Below are 27,769 nucleotides of genomic sequence, written 5' to 3'. Positions count from 1 at the left end.
TACTCCACTCCCTGCCCACATTGCACAACTCCTCGTAGGCAAACGCGGCCAGTACAGTACCACACAACTCCACTCAGAAGCCGGAACCCAATGCAGATCATCTCACAATACATCGCGCCACAAATCGGAATATGCAACATCACTAGTAAAGAATAAGGCCACACGGTCAATATCTGAACATAATTTTAATGCACATCCAAATCACCAAGCCCATACAGCTATTCGCAAACTAACTCCAAAATGATTTCCATCACTGTGGGTTGCATCCGCAATGAATGACCAGCTTCTACTTGTGTGACGCCCTGTTCCTTCATGGTACACAGGGCCTACATTTACGACCAAAAAGGCAACACGGAAGCGCCTAGAACCGCAGGGCAGTCCCATGAAGTAGGCACTAGTCCAGCTGAAAGGTACATATGTTGCTCCTAGCCACTAGTACTGCGTAAGGGCATGTGGCCCATTGGCGATCGTCCCATAAGATCGTAATGGTGCTCCACTGATTAACTCGAAGCTGCAGGTGTCGAGTGTAAAACCCATCTGCAGGAGTGGCGTACAGATGGCAGCGGCAAAAGGGGAGGAGATACCTGTCACCCAAAAGATACCTGTCACCCAAAAGAAAAAAATAATAGCATGGGCATCCGAACTTCATATGAATTACTCAGTTCATTCAACACACTAAATATACAACCATATGCATGCTAGCACACTCAAAAGGATTAATGTCACCCAAAAATCACTTGCGAATCATAACAACATAAATCGAGCTCAATACACTATTACTAACGAGTGTATGTGTGCATGCGTCTGTCAAAACAGAATCCATTAGATGTGATTAGTAACGTGCACAGACACAAGTGTTTGAAGGCGCGTCGAGACAGGGAGGGTTCAACAAGGGCAGACAGATGATGGACCCACTATGGCAGCTTTGCATCACATAGCGCAGGGGAAGGGGATAGATATCAAAAAGCCATGCACATGACAAACTCTCAATGAAATCATCTGTCCATGCATACATTCATCATTCCCTCATCCCGGAATAGAAACGCCTGAATATTTACTCACATTACATTTGAAATTTCCATTGAGTCTGTGCGTAATGCAGTCTGCAAAATCCACTGTGCTCCTGCCCGGTTCACTAGTGTAGTGAAGTAACATGTATTTGGGGACGTCCTGCCTCATCGTCCACTACGCTATTGCGCATCCCATTCAATTCACATCAATCATTGCATTCTCGTCATGGGCCCTGTCCCAAGGACATTCAACAATAGAACGTTACATTTCCAGTCAGACCTGTGGGCGTCTCCTCGCCGCTAGTTGAAAAGCAAAAGCGCTGTCCTTCGAATTCCTCATTTGCAACATCACGTCGAAAATGCATCTGTGAACGCTTGGATTCACAAATACATCTATGTAGTGTGGCTGTGTGTGGAAATGGCAACTGGCTTCAATCACTAATGGGACTCCCCGCCCGTCGGTGAACGTCGGTACAGTGCTGCATGAGGGTCCACCGTTGATCGAGTACTACATTCCACTGACCCTTCACAAGTTTGTCCGCGACTGCAAAAATAGTATGTGAAACAATGGGACCATAGCAGAATCAACATATTAACCAATATTTCACTGCCATCGGGATCACATACATGATTGTAATTGCAAGATGCCATGCGTCAAATAGCAGCGTTGTGTGCGGGACGTGCTCGCCCAAAAGTAATTGCAGCTGGCACAGGTGAAATGAATCACCACAGGTGGAGGCTATACAGCCTGAAAACACATAAATTGCATACCCAAACCCCTCCCACAACCACACCCACTCCCAAATGCTACCGACAGGACTAGCGATGTTGGGCCTGGGGGACCTGATAGCACTGCAAGTACTCCAACTTCAAGAAGAAGACGAACACCAACGACTGCAACAACCGGCCGCACAGAGGGGACGCAGGAGGAGGAGGAGGAGGAGGGCAAGGCAGGGGCAGCAAGGCCCACCAGCACAGCCCCTACCACCACGCAGGCAGCCCGCAATCCCACGCCTCCGTGCCAATCCGTTCAACCTCACTGCTGAGCAGATCCACACCCTCTACCGTTTGGACCGGGACACCATAACCGCCATTGTTGACATGACACACGCTGACCTTGTCAGCATGATAGATAGCCCAACCGCCATCCCACCCCTACTGAAGGTGGTGTCTGTACTCCACTTCCTGGCCACAGGCACCTACCAGCACACAGTCGGACAGTTGCATGGCATTTCACAGCCACTATTGTCACGGACACTATTCCAAGTGCTTGATGCCCTCCTGAAGCACGCAGACGACTACATCTGTTTACCACGCTCGGAGCAGGAGCTCACAAACGCAAAAGTGGGATTCCATGCACTTGGCGGCATACCGGGTTGCATTGGTGCCATCGACTGCACCCATGTGGAATTGGTTGTCCCACATGCCATGGAGGTCCAGTACCGCAACCGGAAACAATATCATTCTATCAATGTACAAATGGTGTGTGACTCCAACAGGATCTTTACACATTGTTGTGCCCGATTTCCAGGATCAACCCATGACTCTATGGTCTTGAGGAACTCTACAGTACCACGCTACATGGAGCGACACGCAGGGCACCGATCCTGGCTACTCAGTGAGTCTCATTTAATGCATGTGAATGTGGGGTAGGTGATGCGTCAATGACGTGGCAGGAAGGGGGGGGATGCGTACGTAGCAATGTTATTCCACAAACATCCTTCTTTGTCCACATACAGGTGATGCCGGGTATCCACTGAAGAGATGGCTCCTTACACCAATCCGGAACCCACAGAACCAGCATGAGGAGGACTACAACCATGCCCACTCATGTACCCGTGTAGTCATAGAACAGGCATTCGGCCTACTGAAGGCTCGTTTCCGCTGCCTCAGCAGGTCTGGCGGGGCACTCCTGTACCGCCATGAGAAGGTTGCAAAGATGGTCATGGCATGTGTCATGCTACACAACATGTGCGTACGTAGAAATGTGGCCATGCCCCCTGACGCAGAACTGCAAGCACCTGAAGATGGTCATGATGAGGGTGGGGATGTGGCAGCACCTCAAGGAGTCCGCGAGGCACAGGAGGCCCGTGAGATTCGTCAGAATATCATAGATGCATGCTTCTAGTACTCACGCCTGGTGGCTGTTACATGGACACGGGACTTGTGGCACTGTGTGTGTCGGGAACATGCACAATGTGGCCTGTACGCCAAGAAAGGCCTCGTACACAAAGATCAATGTCCACACATCTCATTGGATTAATGTGTATATATGTATTGCAAATGTGAAATGGTATTACACACCCAATCGACCCGCCACCCGGAAGAACCCTACACACCCCCTCCACCCTCCTACCTCCCCCCAGAACACCAGTGTCCAGAGATGCTCATTGTCATTGGTCAGACGCTATTGCAAGCCCCCTCTCCGGGTATCAGGGGCACCCCTGCCTGTGGAGCGCAAGTTCCTCCCAGATCTGCGTTGGGGGCTGCCCTGGACGGAACTTGCAACGGATGATGTCTCTGCCTGCTCACGTCCATGCATGTCCCTAAGGGTTTGTGAGAGCTCAGTGAGCACACGGCGCACATCGGCAAGTTCAACACATACATCTTTGGACATCGCATGCAGTTCCCCCCTCAGGCTCTCGGTGCTTCTCTCCATTTGTCCCCTCAGGCTCTTGGTGCTTCTCTCCATTTGTCCCCTCAGGCTCTCGGTGCTTCCCTCAATTTGTGCCTTTAGTGTCTCTGTACTTCGCTCCATTTCTGCCCTAAGTGTCTCAGTAGATGTTTCAATGGCTGCCTTAGAACCCCCACATTCATCAGCATGCTCCTTGAGGAGCGTGGCCAGTTGCTGCTGTTGCACTATCATCTGCTCGAGGGACTGTTGCCTCTGCTGGGCCATGCCCATTTCCGGTGGTGTCACAGAGGGGCTGATCACCTCATGTTGCCTTGCCACAGGCCTTGTGGGGGTTGGCCAGTCGTCGTCTTGTGGGTGCCCCTGCGTGGTGTCCTCATGGTGTACGGGATGGAACATACAGGGGGATTGGGACAGGTCATGGATGGATCCTACATCTACAGCACCGTTTTCTGTGTCGGAGCATGCTGGCATGAAAGCAGTGTCACCTATGGTGCTGCTGCCACCAGAAGCAGTGCCTTCTGTGGCATCCATTGGGGGGACCTGTGGTGCTGCTGTTGTGGACATGCTGGCTGCTGGGGTGCCTGTTGATGTCCCCTCCAGTGTGCTGCCACTCGATTCGTGCTGCTGAGGTGTCTTGATCCGTGCAGCTGAGGTGGAGGGTCTTTGGCCGTTGGTCTTGGCCCTCTTTGCAGGTGTGCTGGTAGGGGTGTCCTGTAGCTCGTCGTTTGATTCGGACCCTGTGGTGGAGTAAAGGAGGGCAAGCGTTATTTATGGGTCTGTTGTAATTGGAATGGCAATGTATCACATGCATTGGGGTGGTACCTGAGGGTGATTTGGGTGAGGCCCTTGGGGGAGGTCTCATTTTCGTGTGGATTGAGGGTGCAGTTATTTTGCAGCCTGCAGTTAGGGTGTGCATGCTGCACATGCAGAGGGTGTTTTTAGGATTTTTACTTATTTATGTATTTAATCTGACTTTTACAGGGCGCTATCATGGCAATGTATGTGGACGTTCTCCTGGACATGTGTTTCTATTGCACTATGGGGACACATGGTGCTTCACATGATTGGACTTTGTGGATTTAGCGTTGTTTAATTTGGCCCACCTACCTGATTCTTCGGATGTCTGCACTCCTTTCTCCATCCCTCCGACTCCCTGTATGCTCTCCATTCCAATGGTGGAGGCACAGATTTCTTCCCAGGGGGTCAACTTGATGGGTGAATCAGATCCTTCCCCGGTAGCTGTGGCAATGTTGCGGTTGGCTGAAAGTATGCTCCGGACGCGTATCCGCAAGTCGTCCCATCGCTTCCTGCATTGCTGTGGGTTGCGGAGTGCGGTCCCCACCGCACTTACCCGCTGTGCCACCAGGGCCCATATGTCCTTCTTGTTCGCAAGTGCCGTCCTGGTCATTTGCGTCGAGAAGACGACGGCAGCGTTCTCCTGGAGGGTCTCTGTGAGCACGGTGAGTTCCTCATGGGAGAAGTGGACCTGCCGCTTGCGATCCACGCTTTTTTAGCAACTTTTCCCATTTTTCTTTTTTATTATGGGGTGGCTAACGGGTTGGGATGTGTCTCAGGGTCGGTTTTTTATGGTTGTGTTGGGATTCTGATTTTATAGGTGTACGGCGTGCTGTTTCCCGTTCCGGCCCCATGTTTTTACTTCCGTTTCCGTATATTTACGGTGACCGTAATTTGCGCTGACCGCTCATTACGGTGACTGCTAAGATGGGTGGCGGAATTGCACCTAGGGCGCCGTACGACGGCGGAATGGGCCGTTTTGGGGTCATTTCCGCCATCGCGGACTTTGCACTTCCGCCATGGCGTGGTGCTCGTGCCCGATGGGTCGGAATTGGCCGCACTTTGCTCCATCGTGCAATGGCGGAAACGCTATTTACGCTATGGCGGTCATGTCAGTTACTTTCCGCCAGGGTCGTAATGAGGGCCAATGTCTAAAAGCTTTTTGGAAAAAGTGCACTATATGAGAGGGCAGACCAGTGAAAAGAGGCCTTCAACAAAATCAGAAGGGAAATGGCCAATGCACCACGTTTGAAGCCTTTCAACACAAATCACGACTCCACAACTGCATTGAAGGCAGCACCTACGGGACAGGAGCAACTGGGAAAACAGCGAAAGAATGAATGTAGAAGCTACATTTCCAGCAAAGCAAGTAACAGAGATGGAGCTGCATTATCAAAGTATCAAAAGAGAAATGCTAGCATGCGAGTAGGCTGTCAATCATTTTATAACATCTGTGTGGGGAAGAAAATGCCCGCTCTGGGCTGACAATAAAATACCATTAGTGAAAATATTGGGGGCGAGGAACCACTGGAAACCAAACCCCCAGATTGGCAAGACTTGCATCACAGATGCAATAATACCATTTTATTTCAGAACACATACCAGGATGGCAGAACCACCTGCAGACTTCTTCTCAAGGTTACCTATGAAGAAAGACGCCAACGCTACATACCTGCAAGCAGAGTACATAGTGGAAGAACTACCGGAAAGAGGAGGTCATCAAGGCAGAGCCGTCACCTTTCTAGAATAGCACAGAGAACTCGAAGGACACAACATATTACAGCAAGTGATAGAATTCACAAAAAGTGGCGAGACCAGAGAAAGGTCACTTACACACGAGGCGCAAGGCTACTGAAAAGGTTCAGTGGAAATACATGTTCAGGATGGGAAAGTCACCAGAGAAGCGATGAGTCCCCCAAGCACACGCAAGGTGAGAATCATGCACATGGCGCCCGGACACATAGGAACCACCCTAACGACGCGCGGAGTAAGGGGACAATAATGGTGGCCTCTAGGGGACCTGCAGATTCAGAGACAAGTGGGCAAGGAAGGGTATGCGAGGCTCATGACAGCCCCACTCCATTCATGAATGCCAGGTCACAAGATGAACCAGGGAGTCAAGTAGGGTTCCACTTCATAGGGCCAATAAACTAGGTGCCAGGAGATCAGAAATATTCAAGAGCTCTTGTAGATCACACTTCAAAATGGATTGGGTTAAAGTTCATGGGAGAAATCCTAACTAAAATCACAATTATTTTTTGATGAAATGTTTAGAAAATCATAGCTAAAATCACATTTTCAGAAGGGAAGGAGACACCAAATACAAAATGACCAAATTGCATAAGACATAAGAAAGCCAGGCTTTATAAGAGGCAGAGAAATGGACAGGTGGGTGACCCTTATCATGATGAGGATGAGACAAGCAAACACCGCATTTTCACCTACTTGACCAGATCCCGAAACAAGGGACACGAGACCAATGGAAGAGACACCAAAAAGAGAGCGCGTGACTTGCAAAAGAAACGAAAGGGAGTTCCCAACACAAGGAGACCGGCAGAGAACATGACCTGTGAAGAGGAGATGGGGTTAAAGTGAAACTGCCACACAAAGGCACGGAAACTCAAACTCACTCTAATGCCCCTCTGCAGACCAGCCCAGAGAACACTGCGTGAAGACCACCAATGGGAGACGTTAGAACACAGAAAGAATCGCCTCTATCGATGGAACGAGCAAGAAGAGCCTCCACGACAAGCTGCCAGGACTGACAAAGAATGCTCTAGAAGTACCAGAAACGAGGAAAGGAAAGAATCAGTCCCATGGATGGAAAACTCAGAAATCACCGAAGAAGACCCTGCATGAATACATCCAATGAAGGGAGAACAGTAGACAGGGATATTCCCGAAACCGAGGGCAGAGAAGGAGTAGAGGTCAACTTAAGGGACAATCATGCGTGAAAGGTACAGAGAATACAGAGCTCATGTTCAATAGAGGCGCAACGTGAATGAAAGGCTCAAAAGCCTTGAATGAGGCTTCTATGCCTTATATTCACACCACGCCAGATTTGCAATCATTTGTATGGCAGAGAGTAGAAGCAGAACGCTACTTGCATTTCCGTCTCTTTCCTTCTTCTCTACCAGACAAATGCTGTAGATCCCTATGGGGTCCGACGGCTTTATGCACCAGCATATAGCGGTGGACCCCATAGGGATCCATTGTAAACACTGCGTTTACAGTTACAATTAAATGCTGCCCGACATGGGAGAATGGTGAACGCTGCTTACCATGTGCGTATGGTAAGCAGCGTTTACTCATTTTACACAGCCCTGCACATTTGCACTCAGTCTTGCAAATGACCAAAATTTGGAGGCAGAGACCAACCTATGTTGCAGTGCAAATGTAATGGCTCCCCGCCGCCAACATATGAGGTTTTCCAAAATGAGCCCCTATGTGTTGGACTCATTATTTTGTTTTGCTTATGAAAGGGGAACTTTTGGTGACATCACGCTCTGTGCATATAAGTGCTGCATGATGGCCGTCACTGCACGGGCAGGGCCTGAAAGAGAGAGGCCTGATAAGCATGTATTCGGAAAGGAGAAACCCAAGGAAGCAGTACAGCGCGCCCGGCACCCTTCTGCAATATTGAGCTATCGCCTTTGGAACAAGAAATAAAACCATGAATGTTACATGTTGTTGTGAATTCCTTTATTGAACAGATGCATACACGCTCCTGCGACAACATCCACTATAATGTGCAAATAAAAAGAAACACTCCTGGCCTCATTTACTTACTGCACAGCCTCCTCTAGTGGTTCATTAAGATATGTCACCCTGCAAGCAGGGCACATGCAGAAAACATGGGGCTCTTTCTACTTTCGAAACTTTCCAACTTCAGGGGTGTCCCCGATAGAGGGGCCCCGGAGGATGCCCAGTGCAGGGCGCAGGCTCTTTCAAATGGAGGTGATGACAACTTTTATTAGAAAATATCATCAACAGCTCTGGGCTTTGGGGGACACTGCCAACATGATTTTTACTCAAGGGGCATGGTGGGTGGGGTGCTTAGCATAAAAAAAGTTTAGAAATAATTGATTTAAGTGCAATGTCATTTTATTCATTTATTTTATGCATGTTGTCATTTGTATCGTGCGCTAAACCCATAGGCATCAAGGCACCGTTTGCACAGGATACGAGAGCCGAAGAATACATCAGTGAAGTGCATTACGAAGTAGTTGTTTCGGATGTATACTAATTCACCTTTTTCACAATTGACCTCAGATTGACCTTGGGAGAATTGACTGTTACATCCGGCTCCTCGGCCCTCACATGATTACACGCACGCACACAGACCAAGGAGGACACGGGACGCGATGTTGCATGCTACGCACACTTTGTGTCTCAGCCGAGCCTTAGTTTTGACAACCCCCTGATGACCAATGTGGGCCAGTTCAAGCACCCTTGTCCTCTGTGCCCGTGGGATGATGATTTGTCTCCCTCGAAGTATTAGCCCATCGTCTGAGACGGAGAGTTCATCCCTCACTTTCCAGAGTGCTTGGAGGTCGCTCTGGGCCTCTGCTTGACGGCGCGAGTTGTTGTGCAATACCTCCCTCCAATCACCGCTCCTCACGGCAGTCTTGATGATGGTAAACACCTCGTCCTTGGAGCATTCTGTCGCAATTTCAAGTCTTGAGATTGCCATTGGAAGGGACCCTTCCACCACCTGACACAGCAGCCTGTGGCACTCGTTCGCCCCAATGTCAGTGACAGAGTTTTCCTTGCTGGGGTGGCGCGACAGGTAGTCGGCCGGGTTGTTCGTTCCTGGTCGGTAAACTAGTTTCACCCCGTGCTCCATCAGGGCCAGCATCCACCTTTCGATCCTGGGGGGCTGCTTGGAAGACACGCCCGACAGTATGGGCAGTAGCGGCTTGTGGTCAGTCACCACCACGACAGGTTTGCCCAGAATGTACAAACGGAAATGGCGACAGCCCCACAGGATGGCTAACGCCTCCCGTTCGATCTGCGAGTATCTCATTTCCGTGTCCGAAAAAGCCTTACTCGCATAGGCGATGGGACGCATGTCCCCGCGTTCATTGGGTTGCAGCAGCACAGCCCCTACTCCCACTGGACTCGCATCGACCACCACCTCCGATTCCACCTTGGGGTTGAAGTATGCCATGGTGTCCCCATCGGATAAGGCGTTTTTCAGGGTCTGGAATGCCTCTTGTTCACCGGCGCCCCATTTCCACGCGGCGTCGTTCCTTGTTAGCACTCTGAGTGGTTCAGCCAGCGATGCCAGCCCTTTGATGAAACGCCCGCAATAAGTTACCATCCCCAGGAAGCTCCTTACTTCCGTGGGGGATTGTGGGGGGGCGGGTTCCTTAAAGTCCTTCACTTTGGCTGGGTCGGGCGACACACCGGCCGCATGGAAGATGAATCCGAAGAAACCAATACGGTCCTTGAAGAAATCACATTTTTGTCGATGAAGGGTGAGCCCTAAATTCTTCAATCTCTGGAGCGTGTTCTCCAACCTCTTCATGTGCTCCCTTTCCGAGTCCGCGAAAACTAAGATGTCGTCGCTCATGTTCAATACCCCTTTTAGGCCAGCCAACGCCCCTCTGATGGTGTTCTGGAACACTTCGGCAGCTGACGAGATACCGAAGCTCAGGCGTTTAAATTGGTATAGGCCATCATGCGTCGTGAAAGTAGTTATGTACCTGGAGTCCGGGTGCAGTTTAAGCTGATGGTAGCCCGCTCGTAGGTCCAGCTTTGAGAAGACTCTTGCCCCCTGAAGCTCTCCGATAATGTCATCTAGAGTTGGAGTAATGTGCCTCTCCCTCTTGATCGCAGCGTTTGGGAGGCGCATGTCCACGCAAATCCTCACCGCCCCGGGCTGTTTCGGCTTGGGGGCCACCACAATTGGGGACACCCAGGGTGTCGGCCCCTCCACTCTCTCAATAATGTCCATATCTACGAGTGATCGGAGTTCCTCCTCCACCTTCTCCTTTAGGTGGAACGGAATCCTACGGTGCTTGAGGGCTGTCGGTCTGATGGACTCGTCGATATGCAGGCGCACTGGGGGTGCTTTAAGCTTCCCTATGCCCTCGAGGATGCCCGAAAACTTGTCCAACAGCGTTTCAATGTCGATCTGGTATACTCCATATGCAAAATGAACCAAATTGAGGGCCTCTGACGCAGCACAGCTGAGAAGCGAGTGAGGGCTAACATCCGTGACAAAGAATTTTGCCTTGATGGTGCTTTCCCCCCTCGACACTGGTGACACGAATACACCCTTGAGTGGCAATGGGGTGTCTCCTCCAAAAGTAAATATCTTCGCCATGGACTTGTCCAGTGCCGGCGGGCCTGGGAGTTTTAGATAAACTTCCTCCGCCAGCACGCATACGGATGCTCCTGTGTCGATGAGGATCTGCGTCGGCACGCCCAGTATGTCTACCACACACCTGGGTTGCCTCCTCCGTTTGCTTTCTGAGGCAATGTTTGAAATGAAGAATACCTCTTCTTTGTCCTCCTCCTCTTCTTCTTCTTCCTCTGCAAGTTGCAACCTCCGCACCTCCTGTTCGAGAGCTGCGATGCTGCGTTGCCTTCTGACACCGCTGCCCCTTGTTCTCGCGGGGCCTCTCTGAGTAGGTACAGGAGCAGGGGCGCGGCACATGCGGGCATAGTGCCCCGGTCCATTGCACCGTCCGCAGGATCTCGTTTTGGCAGGACACTCCTCTACATGTGGCAGGTCATATCCGCAATCTTGGCAGATTGATCAGGGTGCAGTGGGATGTCTGTTCTCCGTTGTCTTTGGGACCCACTTATCCTTCAGCTTCGTCCTTTTGTTCACAGCAAAAGCTTCCTCCCTTGCGCTTGGCCTGACCGCCGCGTCCATGCTCGCTCCTCTGGATTATGCCAGCTCATACGTGCGGCCACTATCTAGTATCTGCTGCAGTGTCCACCCCGGCTCTCTCAGCACTTGTCGCCGCAATTTACCCGAGCTGCAGCCCTGGAGGACCTGGTTCCTTATCATCAGCTCGTCGTTGTCCCAGCGACATGTGTTGGCTATCATTCTCAGTCTGGCGCAGAATTGATCGAGAGACTCTTCCTCCCTTTGTTTCTCTCTGCAGAACAGAAATCTTTCATAGTCGACATTCGACTGTGGGATGAAGTGGTTTTCTACCGCAGTCTTGACAGTGTCATACGTGACTACTGGCAGGGTGAGTGATTCATAGATGCACATAATGTCCAGCCCGGCTGAATACAGAAGGGTCGCCCTTTTTGCATCGTCGTTGGTGGTTCCGGTCGCTGTAAAGTACATCTCCAACTTCTTGACCCATAGTAGCCACCTGGGTCCCAGTTTGGACGGGGGCCCCGACGTGTCAAACTCCTGCATGGGCAGCAGCGACCCCTGTTGTGTCCTCACCACTCTTGTTGCCACTTCTGTCTCATCTTCGCTACTTGCCATCTTCACAGGTCGCACAGGCACCTCTGGGTGTGTTAGAGGCCGCAAACCTGACTGGTGTAAGTCTCGACGTACCTTCTGCTGTTATCTGTCACCTTAACCTTGTGCCCGGCTTTTTCTTTTTTTTTTGGATTGTCTGGATTGTCCCCAGGTTGTTGGGGACAATCAAGTGTTCCAAAAAATATCACTTTCCTCTCCTTGTAGCAGCGCACGAGCACCTTTTCAGGCCGCTACTGCTCTGAGGAGAAAAAATTAGGACATATATGCGGGGGGAAACCCCTGCAACCCTCCACCCAATCCAAAACACCACGCAACCCTCCGCCCAATTCCCTTTTATTATTTATAATCCAAAACCAACCCAATACATAAATAAAATAACTAAAATAATCTAATGGTCAATTATGCAGAAGGTCAATTAGGGCCACTATAATTAGATCAATTAGGACAAAAGGTCAATTGTAAAAGGTCAATTTGGGTAATACCGTTGTTTCATTAGGCTGAGTAATACAATTAGATGGTGCAAGCAGGCAAACATAGGATATGAATACAGCAGTGGGGTACGTCAGCTAAGAAGTACCATTAGATAGTTCACGGTTTCCTTGACAGCAGGGTGTTGCCATGATCAAGTCCTGGTCGAATAATAGAGTTTTACGGTGCTTGGGGTAGACCCAGTACGACTGTTCCGCTCTGAGCGCTGGCTCAGGGCTTCATCACTTCTACTCCCCTTGGGTCCTCTGCTCAGGTGGCCAGGGAAAGGCCATCGCTTTTAGATCCTGTCCCTGGGGGTGGAAAAGTGAGGGAGGATCACCTGGGTGGAGGGTCTTGGGGATCGGACACAAGATGTTCCCAGGTGAGACACGGTATTCAGCATTTCTGTTTCATGAAGAACCCTCTGTCCCAGAGGCAGTTATGGGATATTGCTATCCCTATCCTACTGACCATGAACGCGTCAGGAGATGTTATCCAACCAGAAGCAACAGAAAGAGGGTGAAGAAGAGAGGGGTTAAGGGTGAGGTAGGCGAGGCATGGTATCCCCCTTTTCTCTCTGAAAACCCTCCACCAGCCTTTATGGGCTATTGTAAGAAATCTCCCCTCATTTCCCCTCATTTGACCTATCAAAGTACTGAGACGAGGAAGAGGAGACTAGGAGTAGTGAACATCAATAGGTATTTTCACACTCTGGTACTGAGATGAAGAAGAAGACTGTGAATACATACCATTGGTGAAGGCATGTCTCACTATTAAGTTGACTAGAGGTCAGGCAATTGATCTTACTGACCCACACCTGTGGGCCCTTAATACTCCTAGGGAGTATAAGAGGTGGGTCTGGCCGCCATGGAGGGGGATCTGTGTGCGAGCAGGCAGAGGAGGGGATGAGACGGGCTAGAGAGAAGCAAGTCAGAGCCAGGATTGGAGCTGTGTGAGTCCGGAGAAGGAGAGAGACTCCTAGGCCAAGTGCAGGCCAAGAGTGGGCCTAATTCTCCGGCTGAGCTCCGGTTGCCGATAGCAACAGCAGGAAGCTGTGCTGTACCCAAAGCCCACTGCTACCGCAGCAAGCGGGAGAGTGAGGGAAGCTCTTGGTAGCCACCACGAGGGAGGCAAAGCTCGTGGATCCAGGAGGATCGCAGAAGGAGAACTGGCAATGCTGCAGAGAGCGGTCACGCATAACTGGTGAGTGTAATCAAGGGAACACTCTGTCCGGAGCGCTCCGCGATGGCTTCTGTGTATTATGAGAATGCCGAACTAACTGAAATAAGAAAACTATAAATGTTGAATGATCTGAAAGTAATTGAGCATAGGTCTGGATAACAAAGTGAACATTTTTTAATATTAAACAAGTGGTGAACTAGTGAAAAGGAAATAGTAAGCAAATACTGAATACAAGACTGAAAGAAAACATTGCGGGCAAAGCCGTGACATGATAAAAGGCAAATGGGAAAGTGCCCATTCCAAAGAGAACAAAATGTGAAGGAGCCTTACAGAAAAATGGGGAATAAATAAGACCACCACAAAGTGAATTGGCAGTGAACTTTATGAACAACTAACATGCGGCAAGGCCAATGACTGGCAGAAGTTATGTGACACTTTGTTATGTTATGTTATGTTCTGTTATTTTGCATTTGTATATTGCCTTATGTACCATTGGTATGATCTCAAGGCGCTGGTAGGTTGAATGCCCTCGGGAACCGCATATCGAGTCAGTTGAGAGAGATAGAGTCATAAAGTGTGTGGGCACACCAGGTATGTGTGAAGCTGGTGTGGTTGTTGCATGATAGCTGCTTCTTAATGGTAGGTGTGGAGCAGAGGAGATCAATTGAATGTGTTCAGTCTAGAGGGTAAACATTCAGACTGAGTTCTGGCTGCATTAGGCCTGAGGAGACGACTAACCTATCCAGTGGATGCTAGCTGTTTTATAAGGATGATGGGTAGTTTGATGGGAAATGTGAGTATGGGAACAGCTTTACCGAATGTGTCATGGTACTGCTGTGTTCTAGTTGAATGCTGGTGTTTAGGAGAGAGTAAGCGTAGTAGTGGGATATTGTGGTAATCAGTAAAGTGTATGCGACCAGGTACACTCAGTGAAAGTTGGGAATACCTACTAAATTTATTTCTACTACAGTGACACTATTAGTGCATACTTCGAAATTCAACTTTAACACAGTGACGCTATTGGGCACACTTCATCCGCTCCATGCACTTCATGCATTCCATCTGTTCCATGATCTCCCTCCGTTATATGCACTCCAGCAGTTCTATCCGTAACATCTACTCCATCTGTTCTATCCGCTCCATCCGTTCTATCCACTCCATTTGTTCCATGTGCTCCATCTGCTCCATGCATTAGAACAGGTCAATGGACTCCAACCGTTCCATGGACTCCATTCGTTCCATGGATTCCATCAGTTCCATGGACTCCATCTGTTCCATGCACTCATCTCTTCCATGTACTTTATCAAATGCAGTCATCTCTTCCATGTACTCCATCTGTTTCATGTACTCGGTCTCATTCATGTACTCCATCTGTTCCATATACTCCATCTGTTCGATGCACTCAGTCTGTTTCATGTACTCGGTCTGATTCATGCACTCCATCGGTTCCATATACTCCATCTGTTCCATATACTCCATCTGATCCATATACTCCATATGATCCGTACACCTTTTCCATCCACTTCATCTGTTTCACCCATTTCATCTGTTCCACCCACTTCATCTGCCCCCCCCGTTCGTCCGTTCCACCCGCTTCGTCCGTTCCACCCACATCATCCGTTTTATCAACATCATCCGTTCCACCTACATCATCCATTCCACATACTTCATCCATTCCATCCACCTCATCTGTTCCGTCCACCACATCTGTTCTATCCACTACATCCGTTCCACCCACTACATCCGTTCCACCCACTTCATCCATTCCTCCCATTTCAACTGTTCTATTGGCGTGATCCGTTCACACACTTCATCCCTTCCACACGCTTCGTCCTTTCCTCACAATTCATCCGCTCCACACACTTCATCCGTTCCACACGCTCCATCCGCTGCACACACTCTTCATCCTTTCCGCGCACGTCATCCTTTCCGCGCACTTCATCTGCTCCACGCACTTCATCCGCTCCAGGCACTAAATCTGCTCCACACTCTTCATCCACTGCACACTCTTCGTCTGCTCCACACACTTCGTCCGCTCCACACTCTTCTTCCGCTCTATACTTATCATCCATTCTACACTCTTCATCCCTTTCACCCACTTTATCCATTCTACCTACGTCCCATTCACTACATTCATCTCATGCACTTGACTCATTTATTTCATTTGTTCCGTTGATTCCATTCATTCTGTCTTTCCATGCTATCAATCCATTCCATGCACGCTATCTATTCCGTGCACTCCATCCGTATCATGCACTCATCGTTTGCATCCTTTCGTCCACTTTTTATTCCTCTCATCCACTTTGTTCTTCTCATCCGTTTCATTTATTTCATCCATTTCCTTAATTCCAACTACTTCATTGCTTTCATCCAAATTATTCCTATCATCCACTTCACTATTTTCATCCACTTCGTTCTTCTCATCCGTTTAATTTATTTCATCCATTTCATCTATTTCCTTAATTTCAACTACTTCACTGCTCTCATCCAAATTATTCCTCTCATCCAAAACACTACTTTCATCCACTTCATTCGTTCTATTCAGTTTATCTTTTTAAATTTACATCAGCGCTTATTAGTTTTCGATTTCTCACTCGGATCATGATGCTGGATTGTTATTTATGATACAGCAGCTTTGGGCTAAGGTAATTGAGTTGCTGTTATCTAGTTTGCGTTAAGAGTCAATTTTAGGGGAACAGCCATGTTTTCAGTAGTTTGCGGAACGACATGAGGTCCTCGGTGAGTCGGATGTGGGGTGGAAGTGCGTTCCATAGAGCAGGGGCCAGAGCTGATAATGATGATCCACCTAACCTGACTGAGTTGGTTTTTGGTATGACTAGGAGGCCGGCAGAGCTTGATCTTAAGGTACGTGGAGGATGGTAGGGTTTTAGTTTTTCTTGAAGATATTGAGGTCCGGTTTTGTGCATTGCTCTACGAGCGATGCATAAGGTCTTGAAGGTCACCCTTCGGGTAACCGGAAGCCAGTGCAGCATTTTGAGGGCTGGAGAGATGTGATCTCTTGGGCCAAGTGATAGTAGCAGTTTTGGCTGCAGCGTTTTGTTCTCTTTGTAGTTTAGTCAGTTGGTATGCGTGGATTGTGGACATTGTGGCAAATCCAAGAGGCTAACCAGGAGAAGCCAATTGAGTGTGAACCTGCACATAAAGCCAAGAAGCTGACAAGAAGAAGCTAAGTGAGTGTGAACCTTTACAAAGGGGCAAGTACAGAAGAACCAATGTGTGGGATGAAGAACCTAAGGTTCCTGGTTGTGCGACCAGTGATGGGCGGACTGTGTGATCTGACAACTGCGCCTAAACCAGGGAACCCTCAACGGTGATAGATAAAGAAACTGTGAAACAAAGAAGCACTTTACGTGAACTATTAATGCAATCCGGAAGGAATGGCAAGTTGACCTGGAGTGGTGTTGAACATTGAATGTTTGAGGCCAAGTATAAGTTGATATGTTGAGTCTAGGGGAAGGGAACCCTGAGGCTTGATGAACGACAATATTGTCTTGAGGACAGAACTTAAAGACCCCTTTTCTTTAGAACTATGCTGCCTTGAACTTGGGGAAGGGAACCTCAAGGAGCTGAGGAACTGTGTGACCTTGACCTTTGTTTGGCCACTGTTTCTTTTGTTATTGACATCCCTACACATTGTTATCTTTAGTTGTGAGGGCAAGGATAGATTTTCGACACAGACAGACTTTTAAGTTGAACTTTCCGACTCAGACTTTCCTTAGTTTTGTTCAGGTCGGGAAATCCCACATTAGCATAAGGCAAGTTAGGCCTGTGTGTAATGGCTAATGTTTTTGATAGAATACACTCACAGACTGGTAACCAATGGCCGTTTCTTCTTGCGGCAGTGATGTGTTCTAGTCTAAGGAAATTTAAGGCAGCCCTGAGTGCATCATTTTGTATCACCTGCATCTTGCTGCTGTTTTGTGAGGACGTTCCAGCAAATAAGGAATTGTGGTAGTCAAGTCTCGATCCAATGAGCACTCGGCATTGGTTAGGCAGTTGACTGTGAAGAGAAAGGGTCTGCAAGCGTTGATAAGCTTGGTATAGAAGGCTGCTGAGGAGGAAACGGCATTGATCTGTCTAGTCAGCGACAGGGTGGAATTCAAATGGACCCCTAGTGTATTGACTTCGCTTGAGACTGGTATAGTCAGGCATTCGATGACAAGGGATTTATAGAATTAGCCAGTTTACTCAATAGGTTGTGTGCACCCACTAAGAGGATTTCTGTTTTGTCCTCGTTTAGGCATAGCATGTGTGAGGCCATCCAAGCCTGGATGATTTGGTACACTGAGTTTTCTTTAATTTTGTGTTATGTTAGGATGGATTTATAGAGCCAACCTCTGTCATTTACATAACTTCATGGCACATCGGCTTTGTTGCACTACATTTTATCTACACTGGTACTAGCCATAGGATTGAGATGGTATGTTTATTTATTGATTTTTGGAATAAAGCATCATACCAGGCATGCCATGTGTGGCTTAATAGGGATCGTTTTAGTTTGAGCTATTAGGTGGTGCTTTGCACTACCTATAAGCCCAAACTATTGCATTAGAGTAAATATAGGGACAAATGGCGTATGAGGGACACACAGCTTGTAGGTGTTGTTTGGTTATTTGCCCACCCATTAAATGTCCATGGCCATGCTAATCCCTATGGCCATTGCGTCCCAGTTCCTGTCCTCCGTGCCCAAAACACCTCCTCATGGGAACTCTGAGCTCACATTAATCAAGCCTTACCATCAAATGTTGTGCTCTAAGAGTCTGTCATTGTTTTCTCAAAGCAGTCTTCTTCTGAGAGTTAATGACTTAATTGGAGTTATAAACGCGTTACTGGTGTAATAATAATTTCTTAACCAGGTCTGGTTTCAGCCATTTGATTTATAAGCACTAGGCATGTTCTTCACTGAAGTCTTGTTAAATGCAAGCATTGGCAAAGCCCACCGTTTTGGCTTGTGTATAGGTATTAGGCATTTGCCGGGCACTGCTATTAGATGCCCAGTACTCACACTATTTTGCACCCTCTACCATCAATATCAAGTTCATACCACTACGGCAGTGCCAGGCAAGTGTATTTCTCAGGCCTACACAAAAGCCCAAACTGTTTGGATTGCTAATGCTTCTTTACCACGACATGAGGATGTGCATTTGGCTCACAGCAAAAATATAAGCTTATTGAAGGGAATGTGCACTGAAGTGCATTTGCACAATCACTAAGAGAGGTGTATCTGTGCTATGGATTATGCACATTATGTGCGCATCTTAATCGATTTAAAGATGAACTTTGGGCAACACATTTTGAGGAATACATGGGCATTCATACTTGAGCAGTTGACAGAGTCTTTACAATAGTGAATGACAGCAATGTACCAAGCATATTTGAGGCAAACCCCTGTTTCTGTATGTAAAGGCAAGCACCAGCATATTACCATCTAACTAGGCTTGAAACAGGGCTGGAAGGGTTCTACACATCTGGAACATGCTCCAGGTGTGACATTGCCCTCAACAAAAACCTCACTTTATTAATCACACAAACAAATACTCCCAAGATGGAGGACTTTATAAACTGCTGCACTTGCTATGTGAACTATGTAATCATCTGTATTTCAGAAACGGTTCTCAGCATAAAGAGGGAACAGAGAACAGGAATTGGAGAGCATTTGAGAAAGACGGGCAACAGAGATCCACAGTAGCCACTGGCGGCACACTGGAATGAACAACCTGCTAACGCATCCCATGAAGTAATAAGATATGTGGGAAGTGAGAGATGCAAGAGAATGGACAGCGGTGGAGGCTGGAAACTACATGAGAAGGAGAGAAGCCAAATTCATTTTCTAATTCAGGTCAAACAGAGATGGACTGAATAAGGACCCCGAGCGAAATGTTTTCATGTTTGAAGTGTTCTGTGAATGATGCAATGATTTAATGATTTGTTTTCAAAGATGATTATTTTGACTCCATTAACCTATATTAGTAAACGCATGGACTGCGGCTCATGTAGGTGACCGAACATGGAGGAGAGTGGCAGCGTACACGCTGTCTGCATCTTATAAAACATAGCATAGACGTTTCAATATGATATAAATGGCAAAGGTTCATAACAATGTCAAGGTTTAGAATTCTAATCCCATACCTCTGTATTATTGATACCAGTGTACATTATTTCCACTGGCCGATAGCCGCGTATATCTCGCTGGCCATGCCTAAATGCTGGCAGGATCAACCAATGCTGCTTTCAGACTACTCACATCACTAAAATATAGACTTCATTGCACTGCCCGGTATTATCACGTTTCCTGCTTTCCTAGAAATATCACAGAAGCAGAAGACCACCACCTTCTCATATCTACAAGGCTCTACATCATTAACCCACTACCTGGGTCATCAGTTTGATTCTTTGCATATTAAATAACATACTGGTCTCCTGTGCCACTTCTCCATTTACCAGAACACTTACTACTGACACTCACTAGTATAACAGAGGGTTTAGCAAACATTTGGAACAACTATTGGCTAAACACCTAAACATGCGAGGCAAAGAAATAAGTGGTGCAGGGGAAATATATGAGAATAATGGAAAGTAGGGCCTCTATTCGCGTACAAGTCACCAATAAGATGTGCTACACACGGCGCAGATATCATTATTATGTAATGTTCCTTTTGTTTCTTTTTTATTCCCGTTACAGTTTCATTTAGAGGTTTTCATGTTCTGTAAAAACATTTTGCCTTCTCTCAAACCCGCAAATCAACTCACTGATTGATCCTATATCCATATATTGTATGTCTTTTATGTTTTTTAAGTTATACACTAATAAATTGACTTTAAATGTGCTTAAACAAGGTTTGAGATAATGTTTAATGCCGTGAAACAGCCTTTGCACAGAGAAACACATGTTGATATGATATGATATGGCATTTATAACATGCCTTTACACAAGTATCATATGTTATCAAAACCACTTTCATGTAACTAAGACACTTGCTCATAACTAAGACACCTGCTTGCAACTAAGACTCTTGCTCGTAACTAAGACACTTGCTTGTAACTAAGACACTTTCTTGTAACTAAGACACTTGCTTGTAACTAAGACACTTGCTCATAACTAAGACACTTTCTTGTAACTAAGACACTTGCTCGTAGCTAAGACACTTGCTCGTAACTAAGACACTTTCTTGTAACTAAGACACTTGCTTGTAACTAAAACACTTGCTCGTAACTAAGACACCTGCTTGCAACTAAGACACTTTCTTGTAACTAAGACACTTTCTTGTAACTAAGACACTTTCTTGTAACTAAAACACTTGCTCGTAACTAAGACACTTGCTTGTAACTAAGACACTTTCTTGTAACTAAGACACTTGCTTGTAACTAAGACACTTGCTTGTAACTAAGACACTTGCTCATAACTAAGACACATTCTTGTAAATAAGACACTTGCTCGTCACTAAGACATTTGCTTGTAACTAAGACACTTTCTTGTAACTAAGACACTTGCTTGTAACTAAGATACTTTCCGTAACAGCGCCTCGATGCCTCCGGGCTGTTAGTGCACTTTATACATTTAAATTAAAACAATAAATAAAGGTTTTCTTGGCAGTTTATTCTGTGTAAAATAATGTTAAACGGTGCAACTCCATGAAATGTGTTAATAGTTACTTAGTTCTTTAAATCAGCGTTGGTGAAACCTTTGTTTAAATAAGCTCCTTTTTTAACTAGCATCCCAAAATAGTAGTTGGCTGCTGTCAAGGCTTGGAGTGCAGTACTGCATTGGGAGATTAGGGGGGGTGTCAAAAAGCAGTAGAAAAGCTGCAAACGATTTCAATCTAACCAATCTCGTCTTGAAGTTAATAAACGAAAACGAGACCAAGTAGAGCTAGGTCAATACCGAGGAGTAGGGTCAGGCTGCTACAAAGGCCACTGGCTTTTCGCTAGTGGTGTGAGAGTATTTGGAGGTTGAGGAGGAACCGTTCTAGAGAGTTCTTGAGGTAGAAGCGGTAAGAAGTTGAGATGAAGCAGGAGGAAGGAGGCCGGAGAGGAAAGGCTACAGGACAGCGCAAGTTCAAAGAGGAGATATAATCTAAGGGGCAGATAAGGTCCAAGAAGGATTTGGGAAATAGTGAGTAGGAACAGAGGAAGACCATCAGAAGAAGTAATGGGGTTGGAGGGAATGTTAAAAAAAGGATGCAGGAGGAGAGGAGCGCATTCCGGATTAGGTTAGGGGTGTCAATATAGGAATCAAAGTTGAGGTCAAGAAGGAGGAAGTTAGGAAGAATATTTTAAGAATAGAAAATGAAGAATGCAGTTGAGGAGAGGACCACTGAGAAGCGGGAAAGGTGAGTCGGAGGAGAGGAGGATGAGGATTTAGGGGGAGCAGGACTGGCAGGATACATTTAAGGAAGGGGGAAGGCATGAGAATATGGCAGAGCATCGATGAGGTCCAGAAGGAGGTGGGGGAGAGTAGTGGAGAACTGATGACTATCGGAAAGAGAGGTCCCCTTAGGTACGAGACCACTACAAATCAATAAGGAGGTAGGCAGGAACAAGGTGTTGGAGTTAGGACCCTTAGACAGGGTGGATGTGACCATCAGCAAACCAAGCTTGTAGCTCAGTTTAGGTGGCCAGCTTCCAGGTAGACGCTCCTCTCATTGTCATACAGCATTTCTTACATCTACCCAGTCTAAAGTCCAAGCCGACAAGGGGCCAGAGACCTAGGCGGATTGTTCCCCAGGAGTCAGGATGATAAGTAGAAGACCAGAATTAACAGAACCAGGAGTCAATAAAGAAATGAAAGAACTCCTCAAACCCCCAGATTGTGAGTGACTTAGAAAACCTGGAAAGGGATCACCCAGTGAAGGTAGCAAGACCCAGAGACTTCGTTATTGGAGCACTAAGGAGAAGCAATCCTGCTGTTGTACTGCATTTACTTAAGTTTGTACCATTGTTGAAACCATCCCTAAGAAACTTGTGTCATTTAAATCTCTTGTGTCACTTACATGCAAACCTTTTATGACCGTTTCCCATTGATTCTGCTCGGCTTTGTGGCAGGTGGGGGCTCACCAAGAAATGCCACCATGGCCAGCACTCAAGTTCATATGGGTCAAAAAGAGATATGAGGTCTTGATGGCGAAAATTTGTATTAAATTGATTGTGACAAAAAACTACTGCTCTGCTGGAGTACAGGGATCAGTAGTGACTAAACACTCTACACAGACCCACACCAATACGAAACCATCAGTGATCCCAATCCTAAAGGTCAACCAGGCACAGCACTAAAGTCAGTCTACTGCCTTTGCCCCTTCTGGTACCTGGGGCCAATGGCAGGGAGGGCTGCAAGCTGATGACAGTGGCAACCGAAACAGAAATAGTACACTGGTTTCAAAATAAAAGAATGCTCAGTAAAGGATCTAAGAATAAATAGACTTTTAATTAAACAGTAATATGGCAATCAAATAACTAGAAAGCACTAAAAAAAACACTGCTGTAAAAGAAAATACAGGGAATACAGACTTTTGTTAAAAAAGGTACTTTGGGTAAATAAGCAGGATGTTCGGGTAATCAGATTGAGCAATAGTGTCAATGTTCAATGTTCATAAAGAAAAAGTGGACAAGTGGAACAGGGCCTTTTAACAGAATCATTATTCTTGTCTTCCGGGGCTCCTTGTTGCTTTAGCAGTGGTCAATTTGATGCAGTGACATTGAAAGCCAATACAGGCGAGATGATGTCTTCTAACAGTGCGAGCAGAGGTTAAGTCGGTGTGAAATGTTGGCTTCTATTGAGTCGAGTTGGTGTTCATGACTATGAGCGCGATGGCTTCTAGTAGGTCAAGTCAATCCTTCAAATCAGATCCTCCCCAGAAGCTTGAGCATGCAGTTCGGGTGCACAAGATGGTCCACGACAAAGGGTCGAGCTGACATCTGGATTTCTCAAAATGTAGACAGTGGTTTGAAGCAGCATAGAGTGGCAAAAGCAGCACTGTCTGCCGGTCCTGTGGAGGCTTGAAGTTGTCGCGCGCAGTCGGCCTGGCTCAAAGATGTCTGGAGGTGTGGAAACTGGATTCCAAGGTGCTCGGTTGCTGTGAGTGCCAATCCAGGGGTTTCAGAACAAGATGAGTCTTTCTGATCTGCACTCCTACTCCACGGAGCTTGACTGGCACCTATAGGGGATCCTTTACCTACAGTGAACAGGTCCCTGTTTTGGTGCCGCCATCAGTGGGGCCTTGGTCCAATATCAGTCAGCCCTACTGTTCCATGGTTAGGTGTGGCAAAGCTTGCATCTGTCTTGGGTGCCTTCTGTCTTCACCACTAAGACAGAGGACTGTTAAGTGCTGAGTGCTACCAGCAGAGGTCCAGTGAATCCTTCTTGCCCTTGTAAAAGTCCAAAGATAAATCAAAGAATGAGGGAATGCCCCTCTTTTAAGATTCTTACAGAAGATTGATCCACAGCAACCTGTTTAAGTGGGCCAATTCAGGTTGTTGAAATAGGTGCTTTTTGCATTATGACATCTCACACAGAGTACCTGGTTTGCAGGAAAGGGGGGGAGGGGAGCAGGAAAAGGAAAAGAGTCCTGACAGAAGGCAAGATTGTGGGACCCTTCCTTCCACCCACCTCTGCCTTCTGGCTTTTCTAACTCCACCAGTTTCCATGTCTGCTGACTTCAAGGGGACCCAGAGGTGAGCGTCCTGGTGTGAGAGTGGCTTTATGACAATGCTGTCTTTGAGGCACTGATTCCCCGAATACCGCTTATGGGAAATGTCTGTACCTTGAGTGAAGGGGTTTCCTTTCCTGCAGGAGCATCAAAGGAACAGCATCCTGGCCATTGCTGCACGTGGCTGTAGCAGAGATGGTTAGAACATACATGAATACACAATCATCTGGTCATAACTGCAGTCCTGTAGAGATATCTTACAATAGTGTTATACAACATTGCTGTGGTTGTATGATTCTTAGAGGTCACCATGCCTCAAACAGGAATGGCTTACATTTAAAGATGTACATGCCACTAGACTGACTAAGGAATACAGGTGTTAAGTTTGAAAACAGAGGTGCAAAAGATTAAAAAGCTTCCTTTGTCTGCAGGAACTTTGTGTTCCAACAGCAGTCAGGAATGTACATGTGAGCTTTGAAGATGCCCTGTGCCACTGAAGAGCTGGTACTGAATGCACCAGAATATTGTCTCAAAGGTACATGTGTGTCCAATAATTTTGGCATGAGACATTTATGAAAAAGGGTCAGATTAGCAGACTTCGCTTTCAGAAAAAGAATTACCTGCATCATTTTAATAAAAAAAAAAAAAGAAGATAGGGCTTTTTCACTGTTGTGGATAGAAATGTTCCTTGGTAATGTAATCCCCAGAAAGATAAACATACTATTTTACGCAAACAAATGGTGAGCGACCATAGGGGCCGTAATCCAAACCATATGGTGAGCCAAAGGTGGCAGACCCTTGTGTTAGAGGAAGCAGTGCATGAGATTAAGCATTTACACATTTGAAATACGTGGATGTAACAATTCAATATAGATAGATTCAACTAAAAATGTGAAAAGCACACCACAAGCTTCTTAACTTAAGTGACAGGAAGTGCAGATGAAACACAAAACTCATTTGATGTTTCTGGGTATGTTTGGACCAGAAGTGGACAATTCAACTGCACTGTTTTTCAATATCATGCACTATTGCGTACGAACTATGAAATCAAAGATATTATTATAATAAACATAAATATGTATATGATGATGATGATGATTAGGGAGACCATAGCAGGCGTTCAATTAAAGTACACTTGTTGATGGGCTAGACACAAGATAGAGGTAGCTTGCCCTCTTCTGCTGTGTGTTAAGTTACCACATAATAATTTGAGATTTGTCCTATCGTCTCATCTCTCCTAAACATTTTGGTTACATAATTTAGCAACCAAAAAACATTTTCTAATAAAAATGCCCTGTGTTGCCTGTGATATGATGGCAAAACTACACAATCTGACAAAGTGCCATGTCTGACCCTTAAGGTAAAGGGTAGAATGGCTATGGGGATGGGGGTGGAAAACGTTACCCACGGTTTGATGTTGGGATCTTATGGGTAGGATCCCCAGGCCGGCCCTAACATTGGGCAGGAACAAGCCCCTGTCCTTTATGGGAAGCTCCAGGGATGAGTAGCAGTGCAGCTACAACACCAGCACTGCTTTGGTACACGTTTTCCTAGCATTTGCTACATACAGACACCACAGAGCCTCAATCTCCCATGCAATACTCTTGCGTGTTGCTCATGAACTATGACAGGGTAACGCAGGCTGCTAGGTAGGAAAGGGTCTCCAAGTCTTGCCCGTAAAGAGAAGCACTAGCACCTGGAAACAAATGGGCCTCTCTAAGGATACTGTTTCCGACATGAAAACCATGGGCGCGGGCAATCGCATATCAAGGAACCTGTTTTGACTGACTTGCGTATTCTGCTTAGCAATACTGCATGTCAGGGCAGGTCCTAGAACTCAAGAGCTGTGGACTTGTTCTAGATGTTAGCAAAGTGAACTTTTAAGATGGCGGCCTTCCTCAATGAAGGCTCGCTCTGAGGTGCCAGGAAAGACATACAGAGTTATTTCTTAAGCAATCGTGCTTCAATCCTGATAAAGATATAAGCACCTGTGTTTGTTTAAGAAAGGGCAGTTGTCGAGGGCAAGACAGTACTCTATATAAGGTGCTGGCTTTCTGACAGTAATATTGCGATTTGGAGACAGAGCAGAGGCAGAAGGAGAGTAAGGTAGAGCAGGAGGGAGGCGACAAAGAGTGAGGTGGAGGTGAAACGGTAGATCAGAAGGCGGGAGGGGGCTGAGGGGAGAGATGGATAAGGAGAGGAAGTAGGAAACCATATAGAGGGGGTCCGAGGTGACATCAAGCAGAAGGTGGAGGAGCGTAATCTGGAATGCCTACAGCAAAAACCTAGCGGGAGAGCAGAGGAGCGCTGAACAACAGGAGGGTGGAGGTGACATCAAGAAAGAGGAGGCAGAATGTAATCATAAAGGAGGCTGGAAATGAGACAGAGGCAAGAGGAGGCGTGTATTCATGAGGAAACGGGAGGTTATGATAAGGGAGAGGAGGAGGTGAGTATTTAGAAGGTTGGAGGCGAGGGTGGGGGAGTGAATAAGGAAGGAAAGCAAAGGAGAGGACAGGAGGTGTAGGAGAGTTCCCCATAGTCATACAGCCAATGAGACACTTTGAAGAGGTAGGTGAGAATGGGATGTTGGGATGAGGAGTAGGACCCTTCGATAGGGAGATCGGGGAGGCACCTGGAGCCAGCCCATAGAGAAGCTCAGGTGAGGGGGGGGGAGCAGTAGCTTCTCAGTGGAAGCTTTGGACCTTAACATATCATTACCCAACTCTAACATGTGCTGCTATCCAGGCCCTGTCTGGAACTAAATGTGAGTACCCGAGGCCTAGGTGACGGGTCTCCGCAGATGTTGAAGACAAGAAGCAGAGGACTTCAACCAAAATTACAACGAACTAAGATAGACGTGTGGTGACCATTCAGCCACCCCCCCTCGGACTGCGAGTGACTGGTAAGCAAAAATGTATCCGGGGATGGTATGCCTGGATTGACGATGGTGGAATTCAGAGACTTCAGTGTTTCAGCCATAAGGAGAAGCTATCAGAATGTTTGTTTTCGAATAGTTTGCTTTTCCCCAAGAGAGACCACCCTGTTGATTCCCAGTGTTAGTTACTTAATGGAAGTTTCTTAGGAATCTGGGAAGGTATTTGTTTATTTTGGCCGATCCTTAATAAGTCTCTGTGGAAACAAGCTCTGTGTCCGCCTCGGCTGAACCTGCTCAGTGTCTCGAAATCAGCTTTACTTTACTTTATTACATTTGTAGAGCGCAACCATAAACCCATAGGTGTGAGGGCGCAGACAAGACAAGCTGATAAAAGAGAGTATATTTGAAAAATAACTTTGATAAACGAAATGCTTAGGTAAGATATCTGCAGCCAGGTGTTCCTAGGAAGTTAGCTACGACTGGACCAAGTTACAATGTCAGGTCCTGGAAGCGGTCAAGTGGCAACACGGTGGGGTGATAGAAAAAGAAACTAAAATCCATTAGTCTTCCTGGATTTACAGATGATCAATTTTACAGCCCAAAGGTTTCCATGAATTCATTTAGTTTGTGTGTTAATGGCAGCCAGCTGTAATCTACTTGACGATTTGAGCACATGGCAGTGGG

The 27,769-nt window shown here is 46.9% G+C and overlaps 1 protein-coding gene across 2 annotated transcripts in view; it reads right to left on the bottom strand.

The window, feature by feature from the left end:
• Positions 1-27,769, bottom strand: part of LOC138580873 (uncharacterized) — a 570,368-nt gene that overhangs the window by 106,219 nt on the left and 436,380 nt on the right. Inside the window, exon 9 of one of the 2 annotated variants that reach the window (XM_069651761.1) lies at positions 23,065-24,394. The exons of the other annotated variant lie outside the window; for it this stretch is intronic. Within the exon in view, the coding sequence (XP_069507862.1) occupies positions 24,306-24,394 (89 nt within the window). The 3' untranslated portion in view covers positions 23,065-24,305. Of the gene's footprint in view, positions 1-23,064; positions 24,395-27,769 lie in introns of those variants that run through there. 2 annotated transcript variants of the gene reach the window in all.

The sequence above is a fragment of the Ambystoma mexicanum genome, chromosome 3p, assembly GCF_040938575.1.
Source record: "Ambystoma mexicanum isolate Mex_15411 chromosome 3p, UKY_AmexF1_1, whole genome shotgun sequence".
Taxonomy (NCBI): domain Eukaryota; kingdom Metazoa; phylum Chordata; class Amphibia; order Caudata; family Ambystomatidae; genus Ambystoma; species Ambystoma mexicanum.
This window is presented reverse-complemented; position numbering and strand designations above follow the sequence as displayed.